This window comes from Leptinotarsa decemlineata, unplaced genomic scaffold, assembly GCF_025532065.1.
Source record: "Leptinotarsa decemlineata unplaced genomic scaffold, Ldec_3_MD MMD2_tig00026358_RagTag_RagTag, whole genome shotgun sequence".
NCBI classification, from domain to species: Eukaryota; Metazoa; Arthropoda; class Insecta; order Coleoptera; family Chrysomelidae; genus Leptinotarsa; species Leptinotarsa decemlineata.
Window position 1 is genome coordinate 2,190,384 of NW_027412703.1, and position 22,164 is coordinate 2,212,547.

The 22,164-nt window shown below is 34.4% G+C and overlaps 1 protein-coding gene across 2 annotated transcripts in view; it reads left to right on the plus strand.

Moving 5' to 3' along the window:
• The window catches only part of enok (histone acetyltransferase enoki mushroom), a 49,808-nt gene extending 29,295 nt beyond the window's left edge, over positions 1–20,513 (plus strand). For both annotated transcript variants that reach the window (XM_074184777.1, XM_074184778.1), the window contains exons 5-7: positions 2,537–3,196; positions 8,190–9,052; positions 15,060–20,513. In XM_074184777.1, the coding sequence (XP_074040878.1) occupies positions 2,537–3,196; positions 8,190–9,052; positions 15,060–19,346 (5,810 nt within the window). In that variant the 3' untranslated portion in view covers positions 19,347–20,513. The remainder of the gene's footprint in view (positions 1–2,536; positions 3,197–8,189; positions 9,053–15,059) is intronic.
• Positions 20,514–22,164: the final 1,651 nt, after the last annotated feature.

Consider the following 22,164-nt stretch of genomic DNA (forward strand, 5'->3'; position numbering starts at 1 on the left):
TCATTAATCGAAGCTTTAGACGTTGGATCTCTGTTTGCTCTATATTCACGATAAATCTTCCTTTTTCTCTTAATCAAACTCACAATGAATGGAGAAAGTTCATATTTAGTTTTCGGTGAATATTTTATAATTGTTTCAGACAATTCATTAGAAAATTCTTTCATTTGTTGATGCTTGATTTCATCTTCCAATTTATTTTTATGTAACGCATCATTTAGTCATTCACTTTCTCCAGTTTTTTGGATGTTGTAACGTATGATTTCTTCTGCTTCTGTCTTTTTCTCCATGTCGAAAGATATTTTGAGAGCTAAATGATCAGATCCTAGATCGGGTGTTACCTCTACTTCTATAATATTTGATATAATGTTATTTGTGTTGGTAATACATCTGGAGTTGTGTCGCTGTTGTTTGGCATAATAACTGTTGGAGGAGTTTCTCATTTTTGGAAAGGAGCATTTGTCAGGAAGGTATCTTCTTCATTCTATTGTTGACATTGAAATCTCCGATAATGATAGCATATTTATAGAGACATGCTTTTGTAAAAATGACCTCTTCAGTACGAGCTGATGGATGCATGTACACTAAAAAAGTGTGCAGTTTGTCATCTAGGAAGGGGATTGTGAAGTGTATGCATTCATTTAAATGATGGTGGCTGAACTAGAGTACCCCCTCTGATTTGGTTATGTAATTGATTACCATTTAGCTGTACCACTGACCAGTCTCTGTATGATGTGTTTGAGTCATCTTTGGTCTTTGCTTCCACAAACAATGAACAATCAATACTATTATTCTCAATGTAGTTGCAAATGATGTGTTTTATGTATGAGTAGCTGTTTATGTTGCAATATAGCAGATTAATTATTTTGGACGTGAATGTGCTTGATATTATTGTTGACTGGTTCTGTTGGAGAGATGGAGCCTTCAGATCCAAGATCGTAGATTAGTATGTAAACACAGTGACTGGAAAATACAGCTGCGGTATCTACATTGAAATTGTTTACAAATCTGTTTCTCAATTTTTGAACTAGTTCCTGTCTATTAGTGTTTATCGGGTTGTTCAGTTCATTGACATATGAGTTGATGATACGGCTTGGTGAATTCTGTAATTTTTCTTATCTTCTGGTATTTCATGAGATTTTTTGTTGATAAATTTGTATATTAGGTACACCTGGAATCATTGTAGTGGGTATCATTGGGCATTTAAATGACCACGCTTGTGTTCCGCGGAAACCACATCCTGTACATTTCGGTGGTAAGGTGGAGGTACACTGGTTCTCTGGATGTAAACCCTGGCATTTGGGAAATTTTGGTTGTAAGTTTCAGGTTTCTGTTAAATGAGAGAAGGAAAAACATTTGTTTCAAGGTTTTGGAGTTGGAGGGGGAGGTTTACTTGCATAAACTGGATAGTATCGAAATTTGTAGTAGAAGCCATCTTTCAGTAGGGTTTCAAATGTTAGTGAGTAATCCAATGATAATTTTCATAAGTGATGTTGGTAATCTGGATTGTCTGGAGATGATTCTTCTGCAAAGTCTGTGCTCAGGGTTGTTGTTATTCAGATGGTTGCTTATATTTTCTTCGCTGATTTCTCGTTCTATGCCACTTATAGCAACAGAGTAGCTTTCTGTTTGTGAGGCTGATTTGGGGGCTGTAGAATTAGGTTGAGTTTCTCCGAAATTGCTTATCTTCTTGAATAGTACAAGTCTTTCATAAGTATCTGTAACTCTCTTCAAATCATTATTCGTTTTGAGTATGAATTCTTTCTTTGTTCTAATTATTTCACCAGTGACCTGAGGAAATAGTTTTTCCCACATGTTAAAGAATGCTATTCTGGAATACCCTGTATCTGCAGCTAGAAAGAAAGTGTGCAGGTATTTTTATGGGTAATTTCTTTCTTTAATGGTGAGAAGTTTTTGTATTGTTGGTTTTTTTGATTGGAATGAATTCTATTATCTGTTGTTTTTGTGGAGGTTGAGGGATTGGAATTAGTACAGTTGGGTGAACCCAAAATAATTCGTTGGATTTCTTCTGGATTTGGATGACTTCTTTTGGAGGCACTTTCCAGACGTCTTCTTGGTTTTCGTTTATGCATCACTTTTCTCAATTGTCCATCATCCTGAATTTCCATTTCACTGTAATATTCCTCTGTTTCGGTATCCATAGTTGAGTTCTATACAATCACATGTACTAACTAACAGGAGCAAAATAGGTGTTCACTCTTTGGCTGATGAATGTGAACTGGTAAAATCAAACTTTATCAAAAACCTTTTTTTCTATGTTAGCCTACGAACTTTTTAGTCCATATTCCATGAAAAACTGAGATACTTTCCTATACAATTTGTTATTCTTGTTGATGGTTGGCCCATTGTGGGTTATGACATCCTCTACAATTTTTACCTGACCAGCTGCTATTTATAGTGAATTCAAGAAATCCTAGAATTAACAAAAATTTTCTGATTCGTGCTTTTCATAATACAAGTTGAATTATTTATATTTGATAATTTATGAAACCAAAAAGAAATATCTTTTTTTCATTAGGTGAATTGAAACTACCGCAGCTTCCTCCTGGAGTAACGCAGAAAGATGTAGAACTATTCAAAGATACGCGTGAGAAGGCCTCGGCAGCAACGGCGGCTCTTTTAATTCCACAGCCGTCTAAAGTAGAAACGGATCCCAGTTCCACAGTTTTGTCTCCATCCCAAGCTATTTTAGATCAAGGAAGATGTCCTGCTGCAATAGAATTCGGAAAATATGAAATAAAAACTTGGTATTCCAGCCCCTTTCCTCAAGAATATGCCAGGTTGCCGAAGCTGTTTCTGTGTGAATTCTGCTTGAAATATACAAAGAGTAAAGCTGTTTTGGAAAGGCATCAAGATAAGTGCACTTGGCGACATCCTCCCGCGACAGAAATATACAGATGTAATGAGTTGTCGGTTTTCGAAGTGGATGGTAATGTAAATAAGATTTATTGCCAGAATTTGTGTCTTTTAGCCAAGTTGTTCTTGGATCACAAAACGTTATATTATGATGTGGAACCGTTTCTATTCTACGTATTGACAAAGAATGACAAAAAAGGTTGTCATTTGATTGGATACTTTTCCAAAGAGAAACATTGTGTGCAGAAGTACAACGTGTCTTGCATAATGACCATGCCCCAGTACCAAAGACAAGGTTTCGGCAGATTTCTGATAGAGTTCAGTAAGTATAGCTTTTTTTGTCAATGTTCCTTCATAATTTTTCGCACATTTTTTACTTATTTACTCTCTTTATCTTAAATAGATTCTACTAGTACTATGTTGCTGTATCGCTGCTGTTTCAATGTTTTATCAGAATCAAAGAACTTAGGCATGCACAGCTTTATAGAACATTGATTTCAAAAAATTGTTCTTAAGCGCCATTTAGTGGCGAGTTACATAAAAATTGATAGCCTAAAAACTTTCTCTATGAAAAATTACTTATACATGTCAAGTTTCATCATGATCGGTTGAGCGATGTAGAAGTTTATTACTTACCAACCAACCAACAAACATCCATTTTTATATGTTAGATTAAATGTGATATATTCTAACATTGAACAACATTTGAAAACAAACTTGAGAATAGGGCAACTTTGTTGGTATGATAATGAAGTTAGAGAGTTAACCAAACCATATAAATACTTTAAAACATGTTCCAATGAAGTTGACAAACGACTCAAATGGATTATTTATGAAAGTTGCAGAAATGAAGTTGTTAATTTACTGAAAATGAAAACGACCAATTATTACACTGATAAAATCAATAATTGCTTGAAGGACTGTAAAGCAATAAAATTGCAAAAAAAAATCTTTGGCCGCATAAACAGTTGCTTACTGTTTCAAACTTCCATTACAGTTTTCAAACCATTCATTCTGGGTTGACTTTCTGTGAAGTCTGTCTGTTCTATCTTACCATGGTATTCATCTTCATGAGTATAGTTCTAGTAAACGATATAGTGCAACCTATCTTCCAACAGTTTCCCTTTAATAATATACTGTAATAAAAGAATTTACATACTGGTGTGATCACCTCATCAAATTTCATAAAGGCTTAAAGGAATTTAATAAACTACCACAATTTGTAAAAGAATCTAATTCAATAAACCAATTTAAGTCATCATTAAAGAAGTATATTAGTGACAGCTCATTATGATATTTGTAATTTTTTAATGTGAACTAACCTAATAATTTATAGATATGTATGTATATTTGGTTTTCCTTGAAAGGTACTTTAAAATGTTATTATATTTACATAGTTAATGTCCTGAGATATTTATGAATTTGTAATTTTTCTTTTTTTGTATACAAAATACAAAGAAAATGGTCTCCATTGAATTGGCTATTACTTTAAAGTGCAGTAATAAATTGTCAATAAATGTTGGTAACACAGAAGTTCACAACTCAGGCCTCAAACTAGACCAAAAACTTTTTTCAATAGAGAAGTTGATGCTCTGTGTAAAAAACTCAACAAGCTGTACTTTCACTTGAGACTTGAAACTCATTACCAATATGAAACATTTTAAATTATCTTTGAAAAAGTTTCTCATCCACCATGCCTTTTATTCATTAGACGAGTATAAACAACTTAGCGCCTAGGCAGTTATGTTTCAATGTATTTTAACATGTGTTTATATTTAAATATTTTATGTTTTATTTTATTCTCATTATTCTTAATTAATTTGTAAGGACTAGGATGTTTATGATGTCTTTTTCTTAATGTTTATATCCAATGAGAATTTTTTCTCTCTTTATGTACTGTGACTTATCTCATATTGTAAAGCAATCATAAGAGATTAAATAAATATATATATATATATATATATATATATATATATATAGTTAGGGAGCTGAATAATTTCGTTATTCAATAATCATTTCTGATTACATAAGAATCACAATTACTATATAATATACATATATACAATAAATATTTCGTCTATATAGATGAGTGGGAAAGTAGGGATTCAAATAACAGAGTGATGATTCAAAATATTTCTGTATACTACCTACTCACATATATATAAAATCGATCGCTTCAAAAACACTTCACTAACTTTCTTCGAAAGCTTCTGATAATTCTTCCTCCATATTCTCTTTTTCACTATCACTGTCGACATTTAGTTCGATAATGAATTTATTTCCACCATTAATATGGAAGTGTCCAATCTCCATATAGTCTTTTTCAACTAAAATTATCGGGAAAGAAAGTTTTTGGCTTTCTACTACTCCATCTTGATACAAAAAAAGGATGAGGGAATCTTCCAAAGAAAGGAAGGAAGTAATCAATTTGAAAATAAGTAAATCTATACATGGATGTGTAGATCATGCAAATAAGTAACTTTCAGATACAAACTGAAAGAAAGTCCTCCTGAAACAGCTACTTTCATTTAAACATTGAATTACATGAAAGATAAAAATTCTTCCGAAACAAATACTTCTATATGAACACTGAATTATACAGAAGATACTTTTCTCTACTCAGTTTGTATTTCAAACATTCGTTGTGGAATGAAAATCAGATATCATTCACATGAGTTCTACATTGAATGAATGGTAACAAATTGCACTTACATGGAACAATGTCATCCTCACTGGTATACATCGATGTTTCGCCTTAAGACACTTGCCCCAAGGCTCTTAGGTACCAAATTGGATAACATTATAGAAAATACACACAATTCATTCATGAATTACTTCACGGAATAAGCTTGATCTGCTTATGTCATAGATGACAACGTAATGACATTCATTTTGATTTAATCCCAGCCAAGAGGAATCTTATTTGAATTGAAGGGGTTATATTTTTAGGGGTGATTAATTTCTGGGCTTTCTACTATTCCATCTTGATACAAACAAATATTTGAAATACAAACTGAGTAGAGAAAAGTATCTTCTATATAATTCAGTGTTCATATAGAAGTATTTGTTTCGAAAGAATTTTTATCTTTTGTGTAATTCAATGTTTATATGAAAGTAGCTGTTTCAGGAGGACTTTCTTTCAGTTTGTGTCTGAAAGTTACTTCTTTGCATGATCTACACATCCATGTATAGAGTTACTTATTTTCAAATTGATTACTTCCTTCTTCTCTTTGGAAGATTCCCTCATCCTTTTTTTGTATCAAAATGGAGTAGTAGAAAGCCAAAAACTTTCTTTCCCACTCCTAAAAATATAACCCCTTCAATTCAAACTAAAATTACTTTTTAAATCGTTTTCTGCCAGTCTTCTGTAATATTAAATACTTTTTCTTCAATTAGCTCTATCACCTTGTTATAAAAATTTGGAAAATTATTTTTATGCCTAATGCTTTGTTTCAATTTTCCCCCAAATCGACTCGATGGGATTGAAAACACAAAAATAGGGGGGAGGAAGTCTCAGTATGGTGTGTCCATACTTTTCAGCAATACTCTCAAAGGCATACACTTTTTTTAAATGTTTTTGTCTGTAAAAATTCAAGTAGTTGGTTTTTGGTATAGTTATCTTCAAAATACAAATTGTTATGCATTAAAAAACTTTGTATTTCATCTATTCTCGAATTTTTATTCGGTACTTTGATGAGCTGTCACAAATGATAGGAAGCGTTGTCAAAAACTATCACACTATTCACATCCAAATTCAGGATCAATGTGTTTTCAAACCATCCCTCAAAAATATTAGCTTCCATATTCTTATGATAGTCAACATTGCAGTTCTCAAGTTTTTTTTCACATAATTTCAAAGAATTCGGTACCCATCCTTTACTTCCTCTACAATTCACAATGATTAGTAGCGATCCTTTGATTGCAAGCATGTTAGGCGTACACATTCTCGAACCATCAGTCCACCCTTTCGTAACTGTGTGGTGAGTGTCATACCAAGTTTCGTTCAAATAAAAAATTTGCCGTTGTTCTTGTCTATATTTAGTTATTTGTTCTAAGTATTTGTTACACAATTCCACTATTCTTCTGCTTTCCATAATATTATTTTAAATCTAGATCCTAGTTTCTTTATCCAATTCTGAAGAGGTTTGTCACAGCAGCTCACGTTATGGCCGGAAGTATTCAATTTCTTCGTTATAATTTCAGTTGTAGAAATCTCATTGCTTTTGTAACAATTGTATATTGTTTTTTCCAATGATTTTATTAGATGAACATCTATGATTTTGTAAATCTTTAATGTTGTTTATTGAAAGTTGACTCACACAGTAATGGAAGAGAGGCTAATTAATTGTTGTATAGATTGTAACTGAAGATTAATAAAACTGGGAGCGAGTTCTTGAAAAGAAAAAATGTTTGTGTATATGTTTGAGGTGAAACCTTTTTCCTCAACTTGAGATTTCGAGGTTCGAATTTTTTATCGAGTGAGAACGCGATTTTATGTTTTTCTTTAATAATAACGGTGGTTCAATATTGAAAATAAAACAGTTATAGAAATTCTAAAAAATCTATACTTATAAATATGAAAGTCACTCACTTAACACTCGTTCATCTCTGTTTCTCCGTACTGGTGAGTCCTAGGAAGCCAAAATTTGGTATTTAGGTGCTTTTTAAGTTTTAGGTGCTCACTAAGAAAGGGTTTCCAAATATTCCAACTGGCGCGCCCCCGTGGGGGTTGAAGGGGTGCGTTTACATATGAAAATTACCTTTTCATCACTGTTCTTCCTTACCGGTATATTTTCGGAGGCTGAAATTTTGTATGTAGGTCCGTTTTATGTTATAGATGTGCAATAAGAAAGGATTTTTAAATATTCCAACTGGTGCGCCAGTCGCGGGGAAAAAAGGCACGTCTATAAAACAAAATTATCTCTCCATCACTGTTTCTCCATGCCCATAAATTTCCGGTAGGTAAATTTATATTTAGTATCAGCATTGCACCCGTGCGAAGTCGGGACGGATCGCTAGTTGTTCATATACCTGATATTAGATGAAGCAGAAGGGCCTTGTATTGGCACTGCAGACAACAATTATATACTCGTATACTGTAGTTGATCACCTACCCATTCAAAACACTCATGATAGAGAATATTATAGATTGTAACTTCCATTGTATAAAATAGTGTAAATAATTTGAATTTTAAAAGAAGGTATTCAAGAATCTGTCTAGGCGACACTCTAAGGAAGTCGGATGGTATCTCAAAATGCTTTCTCCTTTCATTTAATAATTTGAATATAATATTTATATTCCGTTTTACTTACAGGTTATTTGCTTTCCAAAGAAGAAGGTCAACCCGGCACGCCAGAGAAACCTCTTTCCGATCTTGGTAGAGTGTCTTATCATGCTTATTGGAGGTCTGTAATTTTGGAGTACCTATTTACCCATCGTAATGAAAAAATTAAACTGATCGACATCAGTAAAGAAACTGGAATGTATTCCCATGACATATCACTGACATTACAAATGCTTGGCTTCGTCAAATACATTCCTGATGGGGATGAAATCAAACCTATAATTTGTGTTGACTGGGCAAAAGTCGATAGTCATTACGAGAAAATTTCCAAGTCGAAAACAAGAATTCCAATTGACTATGAGTGTCTTAGATGGACCCCTCTTGTGGCGGCAGCTGTTAATCCTTTCTTTGAACCTAGATCCGATGAAGAAAAAGACAGCAGCCTCAAAGAAACTGCTGATATAGTTGTACCCGTGCCGGAAAAAATAATTATTGAAACTCAACAAGGGGTGAAGATGAGAAGAGGCAGAAAGAGGAAGATTTCTACTGCATTGCCACGAACACCAAAGAACTTGAAAAGAGAGACCAAATCCCCAGTTGTGGTGCCAGCGGATAATACTGCCAATGTAGAAGAAATTGAAATCACTTCTTCGGGGAGGAAACGTACAAGACCCAGTAAATTCAATGAAACTACATTTGCTGATGTAAAAGCCAAAGTGATATCTGAGAGCACTAAAAAAAGGAAACGTGCTGATCTGGTGGTTGATGAAACAAAGAAGGTTAGTAACAGCGAGGCACCCCAAAGATCAGATCCGACCCCTGTTAAGCAGAAGTCGCTGGGCTCGAAAATGCCTAGAAGGTCTTTGGTTAAATTGGCAGGACAAGAACCACAGGTAATAAATTGATAATAATATTGATAATTCAAAAAAGTAAATGCTTTTATATTACGTTACACATAAAGTGAAACTCAAGGCTGCTTGTACGCTATGACTATGTTGCATTAGAACGCATATTGAACATTCCTTCTCTAGGGGCCTAAAGCTTCTGTTCAAAATTATCAACGGACTTAGTACCAACCCCGAGATTCTCTCCAAATTATCTCTATTTGTCCCCAGTTCAACTAGGCAGTTGCCTAGTTGCCAGATTCAACTACTCATACAACAGCTTTATCCCCAGAACTCTTCGATTAGTCAATTTCTTGAACAACCTTCAAATCTTTAATATATCATTTTCCCGCTTCAAAAACCATATTCTTCACCTAGCTGTTGTATTGTGTTAACTGTTACTTGCCCGCAAGAATCATATTAGTCCATACTGTTATATCTTGTGATTTTTTTTCTTGGCTGATCTATATTTTATCTTTGGTTAGGTAAGTTCCAAAGTAAGTGGGTCTATTCGACCCTCCACTGCAACCCGCAAGGGTTTATTGTGGCTCATATTTTATCTTACTATTTTGTAGCTGTTATTCTTATAATTTACTTTCCATCCACTACATTGCATCGACGATCTATTGTGATGCTCCTTGGTTGTTAGAGCTCAATGTCTAACTTGATCTCTTTGATGAGACTCCATAGCCTTGACACTGACCCTTCCATATAGCTGGCAGCCTCTGATTTCTCTTTCCAGCATCTTGCGTGTCTCAGCCTTGCTATCGCTTCGCATTCACAGAACACATGCAGTGCGGTTCCTTCCTCTTCTTGACAGAACGTGCATTGGGTTTCTTCTGTCAGTCCCATGTTGCTCACATGTTTCCTGAGACGGCTATGCCCTGTTAGTAGACTCACCACTACTCTTACAACCGTACTGTTGTGGTTTAGCAGGTCTTCCATGAATCTGGGCGATGGTTTGGTTTCTTTATAAACTCTTTCCTCTGTCTCATTCCTGGGAGCTTATTTCACTCGACTACTATATAGCACTGTAATATTTGAATTGGGGCTGCCCATGAATAAATGAATAAATAAATAATAGCTGACCCGGCAAACTTTGTTGCCACATAAATTATTTATAGGGAATTTTTATGGTAGAAAATAATAACTTGCAAAATAATTCTCATCTGTCTATAGTGATGAAACAGTTAACCAAATTCCAGAATATAAATTAAGTAAGACAGTTGATATACGTAGTTATAGCGTTGATATTGAAGAAATAATCAAACTAGTCATGTCATTACCTGGGAAATTGTCTACAGATCCTGATGGAATTGCGCTATTCCTAATCAAAAAATGGTTTTTCACCCTGGTAAAACCAATTCACATGATATTCAATATTTCCTTGAAATCGTCCATCTTTCCAGATTATAGGAAAAACAGTTTTTTGAAACCTATTTATAATTTTTTTTTTAAAATCTGTTTTTCTGTTAATCAGCTGACGCCCCCATACGAACGACAACTCTCAGAAGTTGAGAAACTTGTGCTAGCTAAGGACTAACGAGGTCTTACCTTTTAACGTGTGATTCCTAACATGGATCACATAATGATATAAAAAGTTATCAGGCAGTCTGTAATCAATCAGAATTACCCAAATTGTTAGACAGCCTAATTACAAAAAAGCTAACATGGGATTGTAGACATATAATCATTAATCAACAACATGGATTCAGTAGTGGTAGATCTACCAGCACAAATCTGCTCATTTATCAACACTGTATAATAAATGCCTTCGAAAATAGACACCAGGTGGATTCTATTTACACAGATTTTTCAAAGGCATTTGACCGAGTAAATCATAATTTGCTGTTGCATAAACTAAACGCTTTAGGTATTCAAGAAAACATTCTGAAATGAATTAAAAATTGTCTTGCCTGCAGAGAACAATTTGTAAAATATGGTAACTCCGTATCTTCCTCAATCACAGTTTAATCGGGTGTACCACATGGTTCTCATTTAGGGCCATTGCTTTGAAACCTACTTGTAGATGACTTGAAAGATGTTATGCTTTATAATGCATTTCTTTTGTTTGCTGATGACCTGAAGTTGTTTAAAGTTATTTATGACTCAACTGATACAGAATTATTACAGTACTATTTATCTAACTTTGTTCGCTAATGTGATATAAATCTACTGCAATTAAATATAGACAAATATCAAAAATTTACTTTTTTTTTCAAAACAAAAATCCCATTAACCGGCCATATAAAATCAATCAATCAGAACTGAAAACAACAAACACAATGAGAGATTTAGGAATCACTCTCGACCCAAAAATGTCATTAAAACCCCATATTGCAAATATTACTTCTAAAGCACTAAAAATGTTGGGTTTAATTCTTAGATCTGCAAATGAATTATCTCTCACTTCAATAAAAATCATATATTGTTCAATTGTTAGATCACTAATCGAATATAATTCCACAATTTGGTGTCCTTCACACCATGTGGATATTTATATGCTTGATAGTGTTCAAAATAAGTTTTTGAGGTAATCTGCATATAAACTGGGATATCATATTGGTGAATATGACTATTTAATTATATTGGACATTCTTAACTTGAATACTCTGGCTCATAGAAGATTACAAGCAGATCTTACAGTAATTCATAAAATAATCAATGGTAGCATCATTTCTCCGAAACGTGTCGAACTTATAACTTTAAATGTGAATCCAAGAAGAACAAGAAATTCGGAAATCTTCAAAGTAACCCTTTTGTCGCACCAACTATGGCCGGAATGAATCTGTAGGTAGAATTTTGAGAATTGCAAATACATACAATGTAAATTTAGAATTTTTTAATTCTTCTTTGGAAACATTTAAAAAGACTGAAAAGAGTGTAATTCATTAACATATTTTTACGATTTTTTTTTTATTTTATATTATATATTTTTTCCTTAAACCTAGCTGAGATTACTGTTAAATACATATGTGTGAACTTGTTAATTATTTAAAAAAAATAGGCATTGCCGTAAATTAATAAAATAAATAAACTATGCGGTGGCATGCTTGACAAATCCAGTAAATTCAAAAACTCTCACAGCTTAAGTGGCATCGCAAACTGTAGGAGGTAAAAACAGTGGAGACATCATTGATAAATAAATTGAACAGTAATGGGCCCATGTGGGATCCCTGAGGAACACCTGCTGGCACATTTATCGGTTCAAATATAGAGTTGCCATATTTAACGTATTGAACTCTATTGTAAAGGTAGATTTCAATCCAATTTAAAACATCTCCCTCTTAACCCAAGGCATTCAACTTAGCAATCAGTAGGTTATGGTTGACTCTATCAAAGGCTTTAGAAAAATGTGTGTATATAGAGTCCACTTGTAGCCTATTTTCAAGATTATTTATGATGTAGTTTTCATAAAGTAATAAGTGCGTAGAAGTTGATTTCCCTTTGGTAAAACCATGTTGTTGATTGATTATGATGTTTCTGAAATCGAATGAAAGTTTTCTAGTGATTAGACAGTCCAGCATTTTGGGCAACTCTGACTGATTGCATATGCCTCTATAGTTTTTAACATTGTTACGAAGTCCACTTTTATGAACTGGTTTGATATAGCTTTGTTTCCAAAATTCTGGGAATATTTCTTTTTCAATAGAAAGATTGAATAGCCAGTGTAATGGTTTTGCTAGAGTATAAATACAAAATAGGGGGGTGGAAACACCCCCCTAAAATTTGAAGTTGTAAACCGATTTCAATAATTTTTTTTTTAAATGTCAAGTGCTAAAAGGTCTACCTTGGGACAAAATTTGAAATGTTTATTAAAGTTTCAGGGCATACTACGATATTTTTTCTTAGTCGAAAACCGGTATTTTCCATTAGCGATTTTTTTATTGAAAAAATCACTACGCCACTGGATTCAGAGTGCCTCTAAATAGGTGTGACCAAAATTTCATGAAAAAATATTCATTATTAACAAAGTTATGACAACTCAAAAATTCGAAAACTCGCACGACAGTTAACAGTTACAAAAAACACCCTATATCAACAGATATAGTCATGAGAATATTTTTTTATGATTTCAACAATAAATTGCCGCCAGATGAAAAAAAAAAAACAAATAGCGTAAATATTTTTCACGCAAATTAACTAAAACTAAGACCTAATATTTCAATTTAAATCTTAGTTGCAATGGAAATGATATTACAGTTTGACACTTGTGAAAGATTTAAATGTACTATTGTCAACAATATTCACCTTACAGTTCTTCGAATTATTTTGTGTCATGGCTGCAAGATTGAGCGTAAGAGAGAAAATTGAAATCGTACGCCTTTCGGGAGATGACGTTAGAAGTGCTAGAGAGGTTTGTAGAGTATTTAATGAGAGACATCCAGATCGTCCTCGTATTAGCTGCGGTACGGTAATAAAATAAATAAAATATTCAATGAAACTGGTGCAGTATCAAAAATGATGTTAAAAAGTAATCCTGTACAAAGACGAAACAAGAATGACAGGAATGATCAAATTATTTTGGATTATTTCAGAAATAATCCTAATGCCAGTATAAGGAATGCCACTTTAGATTTGAATATTCTACGAGAAATTATTCGGAGATATCTCAAGGCGAAGAATATTAAACCTTTCAAGCCAAAATTTTTACACACACTTAGAAGGCGACGAAGCAAGACGCCTGGAATATTGTTTATGGGCCCAAGGGAAATATTTAAACAATAGAAATTTCCTAAAGAATATTTTATATACCGACGAAGCCACTTTCACTACAAATGGAGTAGTGTCATCACAAAATTGTCGCTATTGGGCAGCGGATAATCCTAACTGGGTAATAAACTGTAAAAGCCAGTATTCCCAAAAAATCAACGTCTGGTGTGGGATATTGAAAGAACGAATTATTGAACCTTTCTTTTTTGAGGAAAACATTAATGCGCAGAGGTTTCTAGAATTTTTAAATAGAGTTTTGGGAGGCTATTCACGAGCTGCCAATCAATGAAAGATCCAATTTAATTGTCCAGTTAGATGGGTGTTCAGTTCATTATGCCAGAGCTGTGAGGCAATGGCTTAACGAACATTTTCCAAACCGATGGATAGGCCGTGGTAGTCTGTTTATAGAGTGGCCACACAGATCTCCAGACCTCACAGTTTTGGACTTTTTTCTCTGGGGACTTCTCACACAAAAGGTTTACAAAAACCGCTCAAGAGATAGAAATGAACTTTGTGCAAGAATTCGACAGGTAGGTGCAGATATTAGCCCTCAAGAACTAAGGAACGTAATCAGAAACATTCGTAAGCGCTACGACACATGTATCGAAATACGTGGTGGATTAGTAGAAGCTACTAGAATATGAGGTAGAATTAATTGTTGCACTGAATCGAAACATTTTAATAATTAGTTATTAGTAACGTTTATTAAAATGTTTTGCTTCATTGTTGGTAGAATTGTGTGAGTGTAATTCCGTTATTTTCATTAAAAATATTTACGCTATTTGTTTTTTTTTTTTTCATCTGGCGGCACTTTATTGTTGAAATCATAAAAAAAATGATATATTGTGACCGTTAGCTGTGTGAGTTTTCGAATTTTTGAGTTGTCATAACTTTGTTAATAATGAATATTTTTTCATGAAATTTTGGTCACACCTATTTAGAGGCATTCTGAATCCAGTGGCGTAGTGATTTTTTCAATAAAAAAATCGCCAATGGAAAATACCGGTTTTCGACTAAGAAAAAATATCGTAGTATGCCCTGAAACTTTAATGAACATTTCAAATTTTGTCCCAAGGTAGACCTTTTAGTACTTGACATTTTAAAAAAAATTATTGAAATCGATTTACAACTTCAAATTTTAGGGGGGTGTTTCCATTAAAAATGGGTCACACTGTATAAAATTTCATAAAAATTGGTTGAACCGTTTCCGAGTAGTATGGCAACTAACACTGTGACAAGAGAATTTTATAAATATAGATTTGTTCTGCTATAATCGTTGCTGATTATATATTTGTAATTTCAGGTAGAAGACGTAGCGTCTACTCCATCAAGTTCAAATATTAGGCCGAGAAGAGGTAAAATCTCCAAAGCAAAGGCTGTTGGGGAAAGATGGTCACAGAGAAGGGTCAAAAAACAAGAAATGAAAAAAGATGAAGTAAATGTCCTTCACGACATTCCAGTTGAAGAAAATGTTCCTGTTGATGTTCCCATTGTGGAAAATTCTACTGAAACGACTGAATGTGGAAACATAGAATCAACTAGTAACATACCGATTTCATCATCACAGACTGTGAAACGGGTTATACGAAATGTCAAGAAAAAACGAGGATGGGCTAAGGGAAGGGCTAGAGGAAAATTAGCGGACAAGAAACAGTTGACTCTTCCAGAACTTTTCAAAACTACTTTACCGAAAGGTAGTGAAAGTGAATCACTAGTTTCAGAGAAGTCAGATGATGAGTCTGCTTCGAAAAAAGAGTTTACTAATACTCCTGCGACTGTGGAAAAAGAGCGAGTGAAAATCAGGAAGGAAGACAAAATAAAAAGGACATCAAGAATATCAACAGAGGAAGATTCTAGTGCAGAAGCAGATGATGAAATGGAGAACGATGAGTTGCCTGTACAGAAGGATTCTTCTCCGAATAACAAATATAAATTTTCAAAAACAACTCCCACCAAAGAAAAACCAGACAATACCCAGACCAATCTTCTGAAAACTGCTACTAGCAATAGCATTAAATCTGATCCCGTTACAGTCCTGAAAAATGACTCGGATGGTTCAAAGTTGGAAAAATTACATTCACCACTCTACACAACAACTTCTGAATCTGAAATGGAAATAGATGGGCAAAAGATTAAAACTATTTCCAGGCGAGAAGTGTTTGAACAATCTCTAATAGTACCTCATATAAAGCAAACCGATCCTACTCCTACGTGTGTGCAATCTAAAGACGCTGCTGAGCAAGCAGCAAAACCAGAAGAGCTCAACCCCCCTGATGATGGTCTGCAAAAACCTTCGTGCTCTACTGAGAAAGTAAATGAAGCTGAGGTTTCTGTGGAATCTGGAAGGAAATCCACTGACATGGAGATAGAAAAGTTTGACGAGAATCACAGAAACAATATTATCATTCCTAAACAGATCATATCTACTCCGCCTGAAACAGAAACACAAACAAGCGAATCTGTTGTGACAACTGAACATAAAGTTGAATCCTTGCCCACTTTGAGCGTGTTTCAACAGGAGCCGAGTCATGAGAGAAAAGAAGAATCCGTTGTACAGGTTATACCGACCAGTAGCGAAATAAAAGAAGACGTTACTGAGAGTGCTTCAACTCAGAATCAACCAGTGATACAAAGTTTGGTTACAAAAACCGACATAGAGAATGATGCGAAGATAGAAACGTCCTCTTGTCAAACAGAAAATCTTGAAACTAACTCTGAATTGAGCCCTGTACAAAAACAACTAGAAAACTCTGCACTAGATCCTCTACCTAATCCTTTACCAGGTCCTCTACCTAATCCTCTTTTGGAAAAGCCTGAAAATAATCTACCTCAGAAAAATGACTTCGATATTTCTCAGGAAATCGTACCTCCTCAGAATAGTGAGAAAGTCGAAACACAAACTGACAAGCAAGCCGTTCCGATTCAGTTGAACGAGACAACAGTTATTCAGAATCAGCCTGATGTGGAAAAACAACCTGAAAATGGAACTACTGACAAAATAATATATGCTAGTCAACCTAATGAAAAGTCAGTTATACAGAAGCAAGTACAAGAAAAACATTTGCAGCAAATTGAGCCGAAGCAAACAAGTTCAACAGATGTGTCTGAGGGTGTATTGATTCAGAAATCACCGGAAAAGTATAAAATCGTCAGTGAACAAACTGAAAAAAGTCCTTTGCCTACCGATGTCAAATTGACACCAAGTTACTCTGCAACGGTGATTCCTCATCACTGTAATACAGTCACTGAAAAAAGTCCAAAGGAATTGAAAACTGCTCATTCCGTTCTAAAATCTCATGATGTTAAACAAGCAAAATTGAAAGAAGAACCGAAGATTTCTCCAAAACAAGAATCTATAAGATCAGAAAGTAGGTTGAAACAGGAAAAAGGTGATGAAAAACGCTATCATCAGAAATTTCCGCATGAGGAAAAAACTACGTATGATGTCCAGAAGATGCATTTGGATAATGAAAGTCTGTTAGCAAATGCAATGGCAACTCAAAACTATCATCACATGACACAAGCTCAGTATGCTCCTTTTCCTTGGGAAAGAATTCCTTGGAGCAAAAGTATATATTATGATAACAAGAGAGATTTTCAGGGCTACCATATGATTCCCCAGTTTCCCCCATTGGATATGTTACCAAAACAGCCTAGTTGTGAGAAGGAAAAACATCCTCCGAAGTCGCATCGTCATTCAAGTCAAAGTAGCAGCAATATGAGGCTTAAAGACGGCAGCAAGCAGGAGAGTAGAGAAAGGCATTCTTCACCTAAGAAAGAAGAGAGAAATAAATCAAAAATTGATCAGGACATTTATGGTTCCATGAAAATAAGTGGTGACACTCAAAAATCTTCGAGTTGTTCTTTCAATTCCCAGAGTTCAAGTAAACATAATATTCCGAATGTCCCAAATAATATAGAAAAGAATGACAAAGGTAAAGTAGAGCTAGAACCAAAGCTTGATACACCGACACATCAAATGCAACATCCTGCGAAACCAACTATGCCCACCCCAACCGATTTACCATCAATGGGAGTATATACTCCAGATTCTACAACCAACTCTGTCATGAGTATGCACTATGGACAGTGTGAATTGGATGGTACTCCTATGAGCCTCTCGTCGCCTGCATCTGTTTCTAGCGATATGAATTCACAAACTTCTGTGGAACCTGTGAGGCCTCCTTCTGCTGTTGCTACAAATCAGACTTCGTCAACACAGCAGACACCACAAACCAACTACGATTGTTCTGTTCAGCATAACATGCAACAGAACTTACAGTCTGTTACCGTGTCAAGCCCAAACGTTACTCAAACAACTATGCAAATGAGTCAGACCAACCAGTCTATGCATCAAAGCACATCCAGCAAACGGCAAGTACAACAGCAAAGAAACAGATCAAATACTCCATCAAATAAACAACATGCCATTAGTCGGTCCACACCTCCAAATACAAGTCAACAGGTTCAGCAGAGCAGGCAAAGATCAACTCCTCCATGTAGTACACAACACCTTCAACACATGCAGGCTAGTCCTACCACACAACATACAACAATGCAGCAGCAACATCATAATACCCAGCAGTTACAACCTCACTTACACCAGGTTGCCGTGCATCAGGGTTACCAGTATCAGCTGGGGCCTTCTCACCAGCATCCCCATCATAGCCATCATCATACAGTGATCAGTAGCCAAGGCAATTATATTCCACTGGCAGTGACTACTCAAGCTTTCCCCCCACAACCAACAAGTACCTGCGTTAATGTACCTCCAATGACGACAGTCATACAGCATAGTATGAGTACTCAACAGGGTGGAATAAGTCCTTTGAATACTCTCGGCGCATCTCATCAAAAATTATCTTCTAGTCCAAGTTGTGCTGTAACATCTGGAACCAATTTTTATATCCAGACAAATTCTCACGCCCATTCCCATACCCCCGGACCAGCTTCTACCCCGTCTCCCAATCAGCGTGCAAATACTGGTCAAGCTGGATCTGGCAACGCAAGTTGTAGCTTGGCTAAGTTACAGCAGTTGACGAATGGCCTTGAAATGATGCCTTCTGTATGTAATACAATGACTCCTTCTCCTACTGCTGCTATGACACTAACTCCACCTCCTACACATCCTCACGCAACTCCACCTCCTTCGCACCAGATGCTACAAAACCAAACTGTTAGAAACTTGACACCTCCTTCTTCGATCCCTCCGAATCTTCAGCAACCGGTGATCAGCTACCACAAGTATTATCAGACCAATATGAATGTCAATCAACTTGGTGGTACAGTTACACCTCCAATTGGTCAGAATCTAGGAAGACCTAGTAGAAACGCTAGTAACGTAGCTGCTATGCAGCATATGCAAACGTACAACATGAATAGTTATCCGATGGCCACACAGCAAACCCCTGGTTCTGTGACAGGTTACATAACCAATACACCTGGTTTCAATCAGATACCGATGCAGATGATGAACATGGCTCAAACACAGTATCAGGATCCAACGTTACAAAGAGCCCAACATAACACCATGTATAGAGCTTATATAAACGGCATTATGCAGCCTTTGAATGGAACAATGAGACGCTAATTTCAGTTTAGCCTTTCGACTGATGTTAGCAGTTGTATCAACGATTCTATAGGTTGAATCTAATGTTATCCGGTTTTAGAAATCCAACATATTAAAGTGTTGTGTTCTAGTTTTGGTCCAACCATCAGAACTGGGGCATCACATCCTGATGATGGTAACGTTGTTATTGAAACACGTGTCGAAGTAAGGTGCTCTAGTTATGGTATATCATAAAAGTATTTTCATTAGACTTTTAATATATTGACTTTCCAATAGTAGAAAAGAACATTTTCATAATGCTGGAAAGTTACTTGTCACTGTCAACAAATTTGTGAAACAAACACCAAGAAATAATTTTCTATAAAGTTGAATCTGTATTATCTGTAAGTACATGCTTTTTTTGGTAGCACCTTTACTTGTAATTATTGTGCCCCAAAATTTTGACAAAGGAGAAGAGTTGAAAGTCCTATTTTTACTGAAAGATATATGTATATAAGAGGAATAAGTGATCAAGAACTATTTTAATTTTTGGTGGAATTTGTGTAGTGATACCGAAAATATGAAGCTATAGCATGTATTTTGTAAATGCATGAGTTATAGTGTTAAGCTTTAAAAAAGTTATTTAGAAGTCGAGTCCATTATTTAAAAAAAACTTGGATTTGACTGTAGAGCACCATTGCATTAGTAATTTAAGAAGAAATTCTTTCAAAAACAGTTGTGAGAACTTTAATTTTGATGAGAATTTGGCTGTGCAGGCTTATGATCTGTTTGTGTAATAATTGTATATTTCCAGTTGTTAATATTTTTCATTTTTCAATTGTTATTTGGTCTTGACTAAGGTGAATATTTTATATGTGATGCTGAGTTTTCAACTACAAGATCTCTCCTTGGATTTACTTTAGGTACCCTTTACCTAATATGAATTATTTATTGCAAATTGTAAAATATTTCTCGAATTTTGTGAGAGACTTGGTCGATTGTATACACCTTTATTTGAATTATGTTATACTTGTGTTGAGATGAGAAATTCTTTGAAATGAATAATTTTTTGCCTCATTTTAATTGTTGCACAGCAGTGTGAATTGGATTTGTTTGAAACAAAATTTGTTAACTAACATTTTGCTGTATGTTTTACTTTTGTATAACTAATAAATACATATATGATATTAAAAAATAGTTTTAAATATATTTTGTTGGTTTTTCTTCAAAACTTTTTTTAAAAGAGATTAGTTTTTTGGGAAAACAGCTTTTTAGCTTTCTACTTTTCCGCCACTAAATGAAAAATGTGTGGAACTTGCAAAGAAAGTAAGGCAAAAAGTAATTAATAAACATATGTAGTGCACAAAGTTTTTTTCGCATACAAACCAAAAGAAAAGTCCTTTAAAAATAACTACTTTCATATGGACATTGAATAACATTGAAGGGAAAGTCCTTTCAAAATACAAACGTATAAGCAAATGAATATTGCGAAAAAATAATCTGTTGGATATAATTTAATATCCAGCGTGTTATTGACCGGGGAAGTAGTTGTTTCCCGACAGACGTTTACAAAAGCCTTCTGTGTAAGTAGTATCAGAGCGGTCAAATCTTCGTACTTCGGACTCTTCCATAGTCACATGGTATATGGCATAGTGTTGTGGGAAGATTCTTGTCATTCCAAAAAAATTTTTATATTGCAAAAAAGAGTAATACGTCTAATATCTAATGCCAACTTTAAAGATCATTGTCGCCCACTTTTTATTCATCTCAAAATTATGCCGCTTCCTACAGCTTTTGTATATGAAACATTGATTGAAATTCATAAAAATAAATCAAAATACATTTTACAATCGCAACAACATGAATATCCTACAAGATCAGGAAATCTGATAAGAACTGAGAGATTCAGACTGAGCTCCTCACAAAATAATTCATTGAGTTTGAAATTCTATAATGTTACCATGTCACATAAAACAACTCAGTTTCTACTGTTTCAAGCAAAAACTGAAATCATTTTTTTTGAATCACTGTTTTTATTCTACAGATGAATACATGTTTTACAACATAGATAATTCATGTGACTCTGAGTGAGTAACAATTGTTCTCATTTTTAACATTAGTTGATTGTTTTCATTATTATGTACACTGTTCTGTTATACAAGCATTGTGATGGTTTTATTTGTATATATGACGTCATATTCATAAATTTTTGTGTTTTGACTTGCTACAAATATTTGTTCAAATGTATCACGTAGCCAATAAACTATTCTATTCTAGTTGAGAGTCTGTTAAAATCTGTTTTTTCTGTTAACCAGCTGTTGCCCCCTACTAACGACAACTCGCGAAACTTGTGCGAGCAAAGGATTAACGAGGTCTTATCGTTCAGCCTGTGATTCCTAACACGAAATATTTTTGTTCTTATAAAATAAAGAACATTACTCCACAAGACAATGCTAAATTAATGTCATTCGATGTACAGACTCTATTTCCCAGCATATCTCCTGATGATACTATTACTTTAGTTATATAATTGATAATTTCATAGACCACAATTTACGATTTGATCTTCACAAACTTTATTTTCAAAAGTATTTTACGACAAATTTTCGCTATCACAGTAGGTTTTTCGTAGTTAATGAAATACTAAGTAAGTACTTTATTTAACCACTTTATATACAATTGCGTATTTGTAGCAAGTCACAAAAGTTTGTTCATTAGATAAAAACTTTAATTAGATATAAAACTGGACATATACCACAATAGAATATAAACAGAATATACATATAAGAGTAAATAATTTAAAGATAATGTCTCAGTGAGCATAATTCAAATTATTTCACCTTTTCTTCTTTTTTTTTTT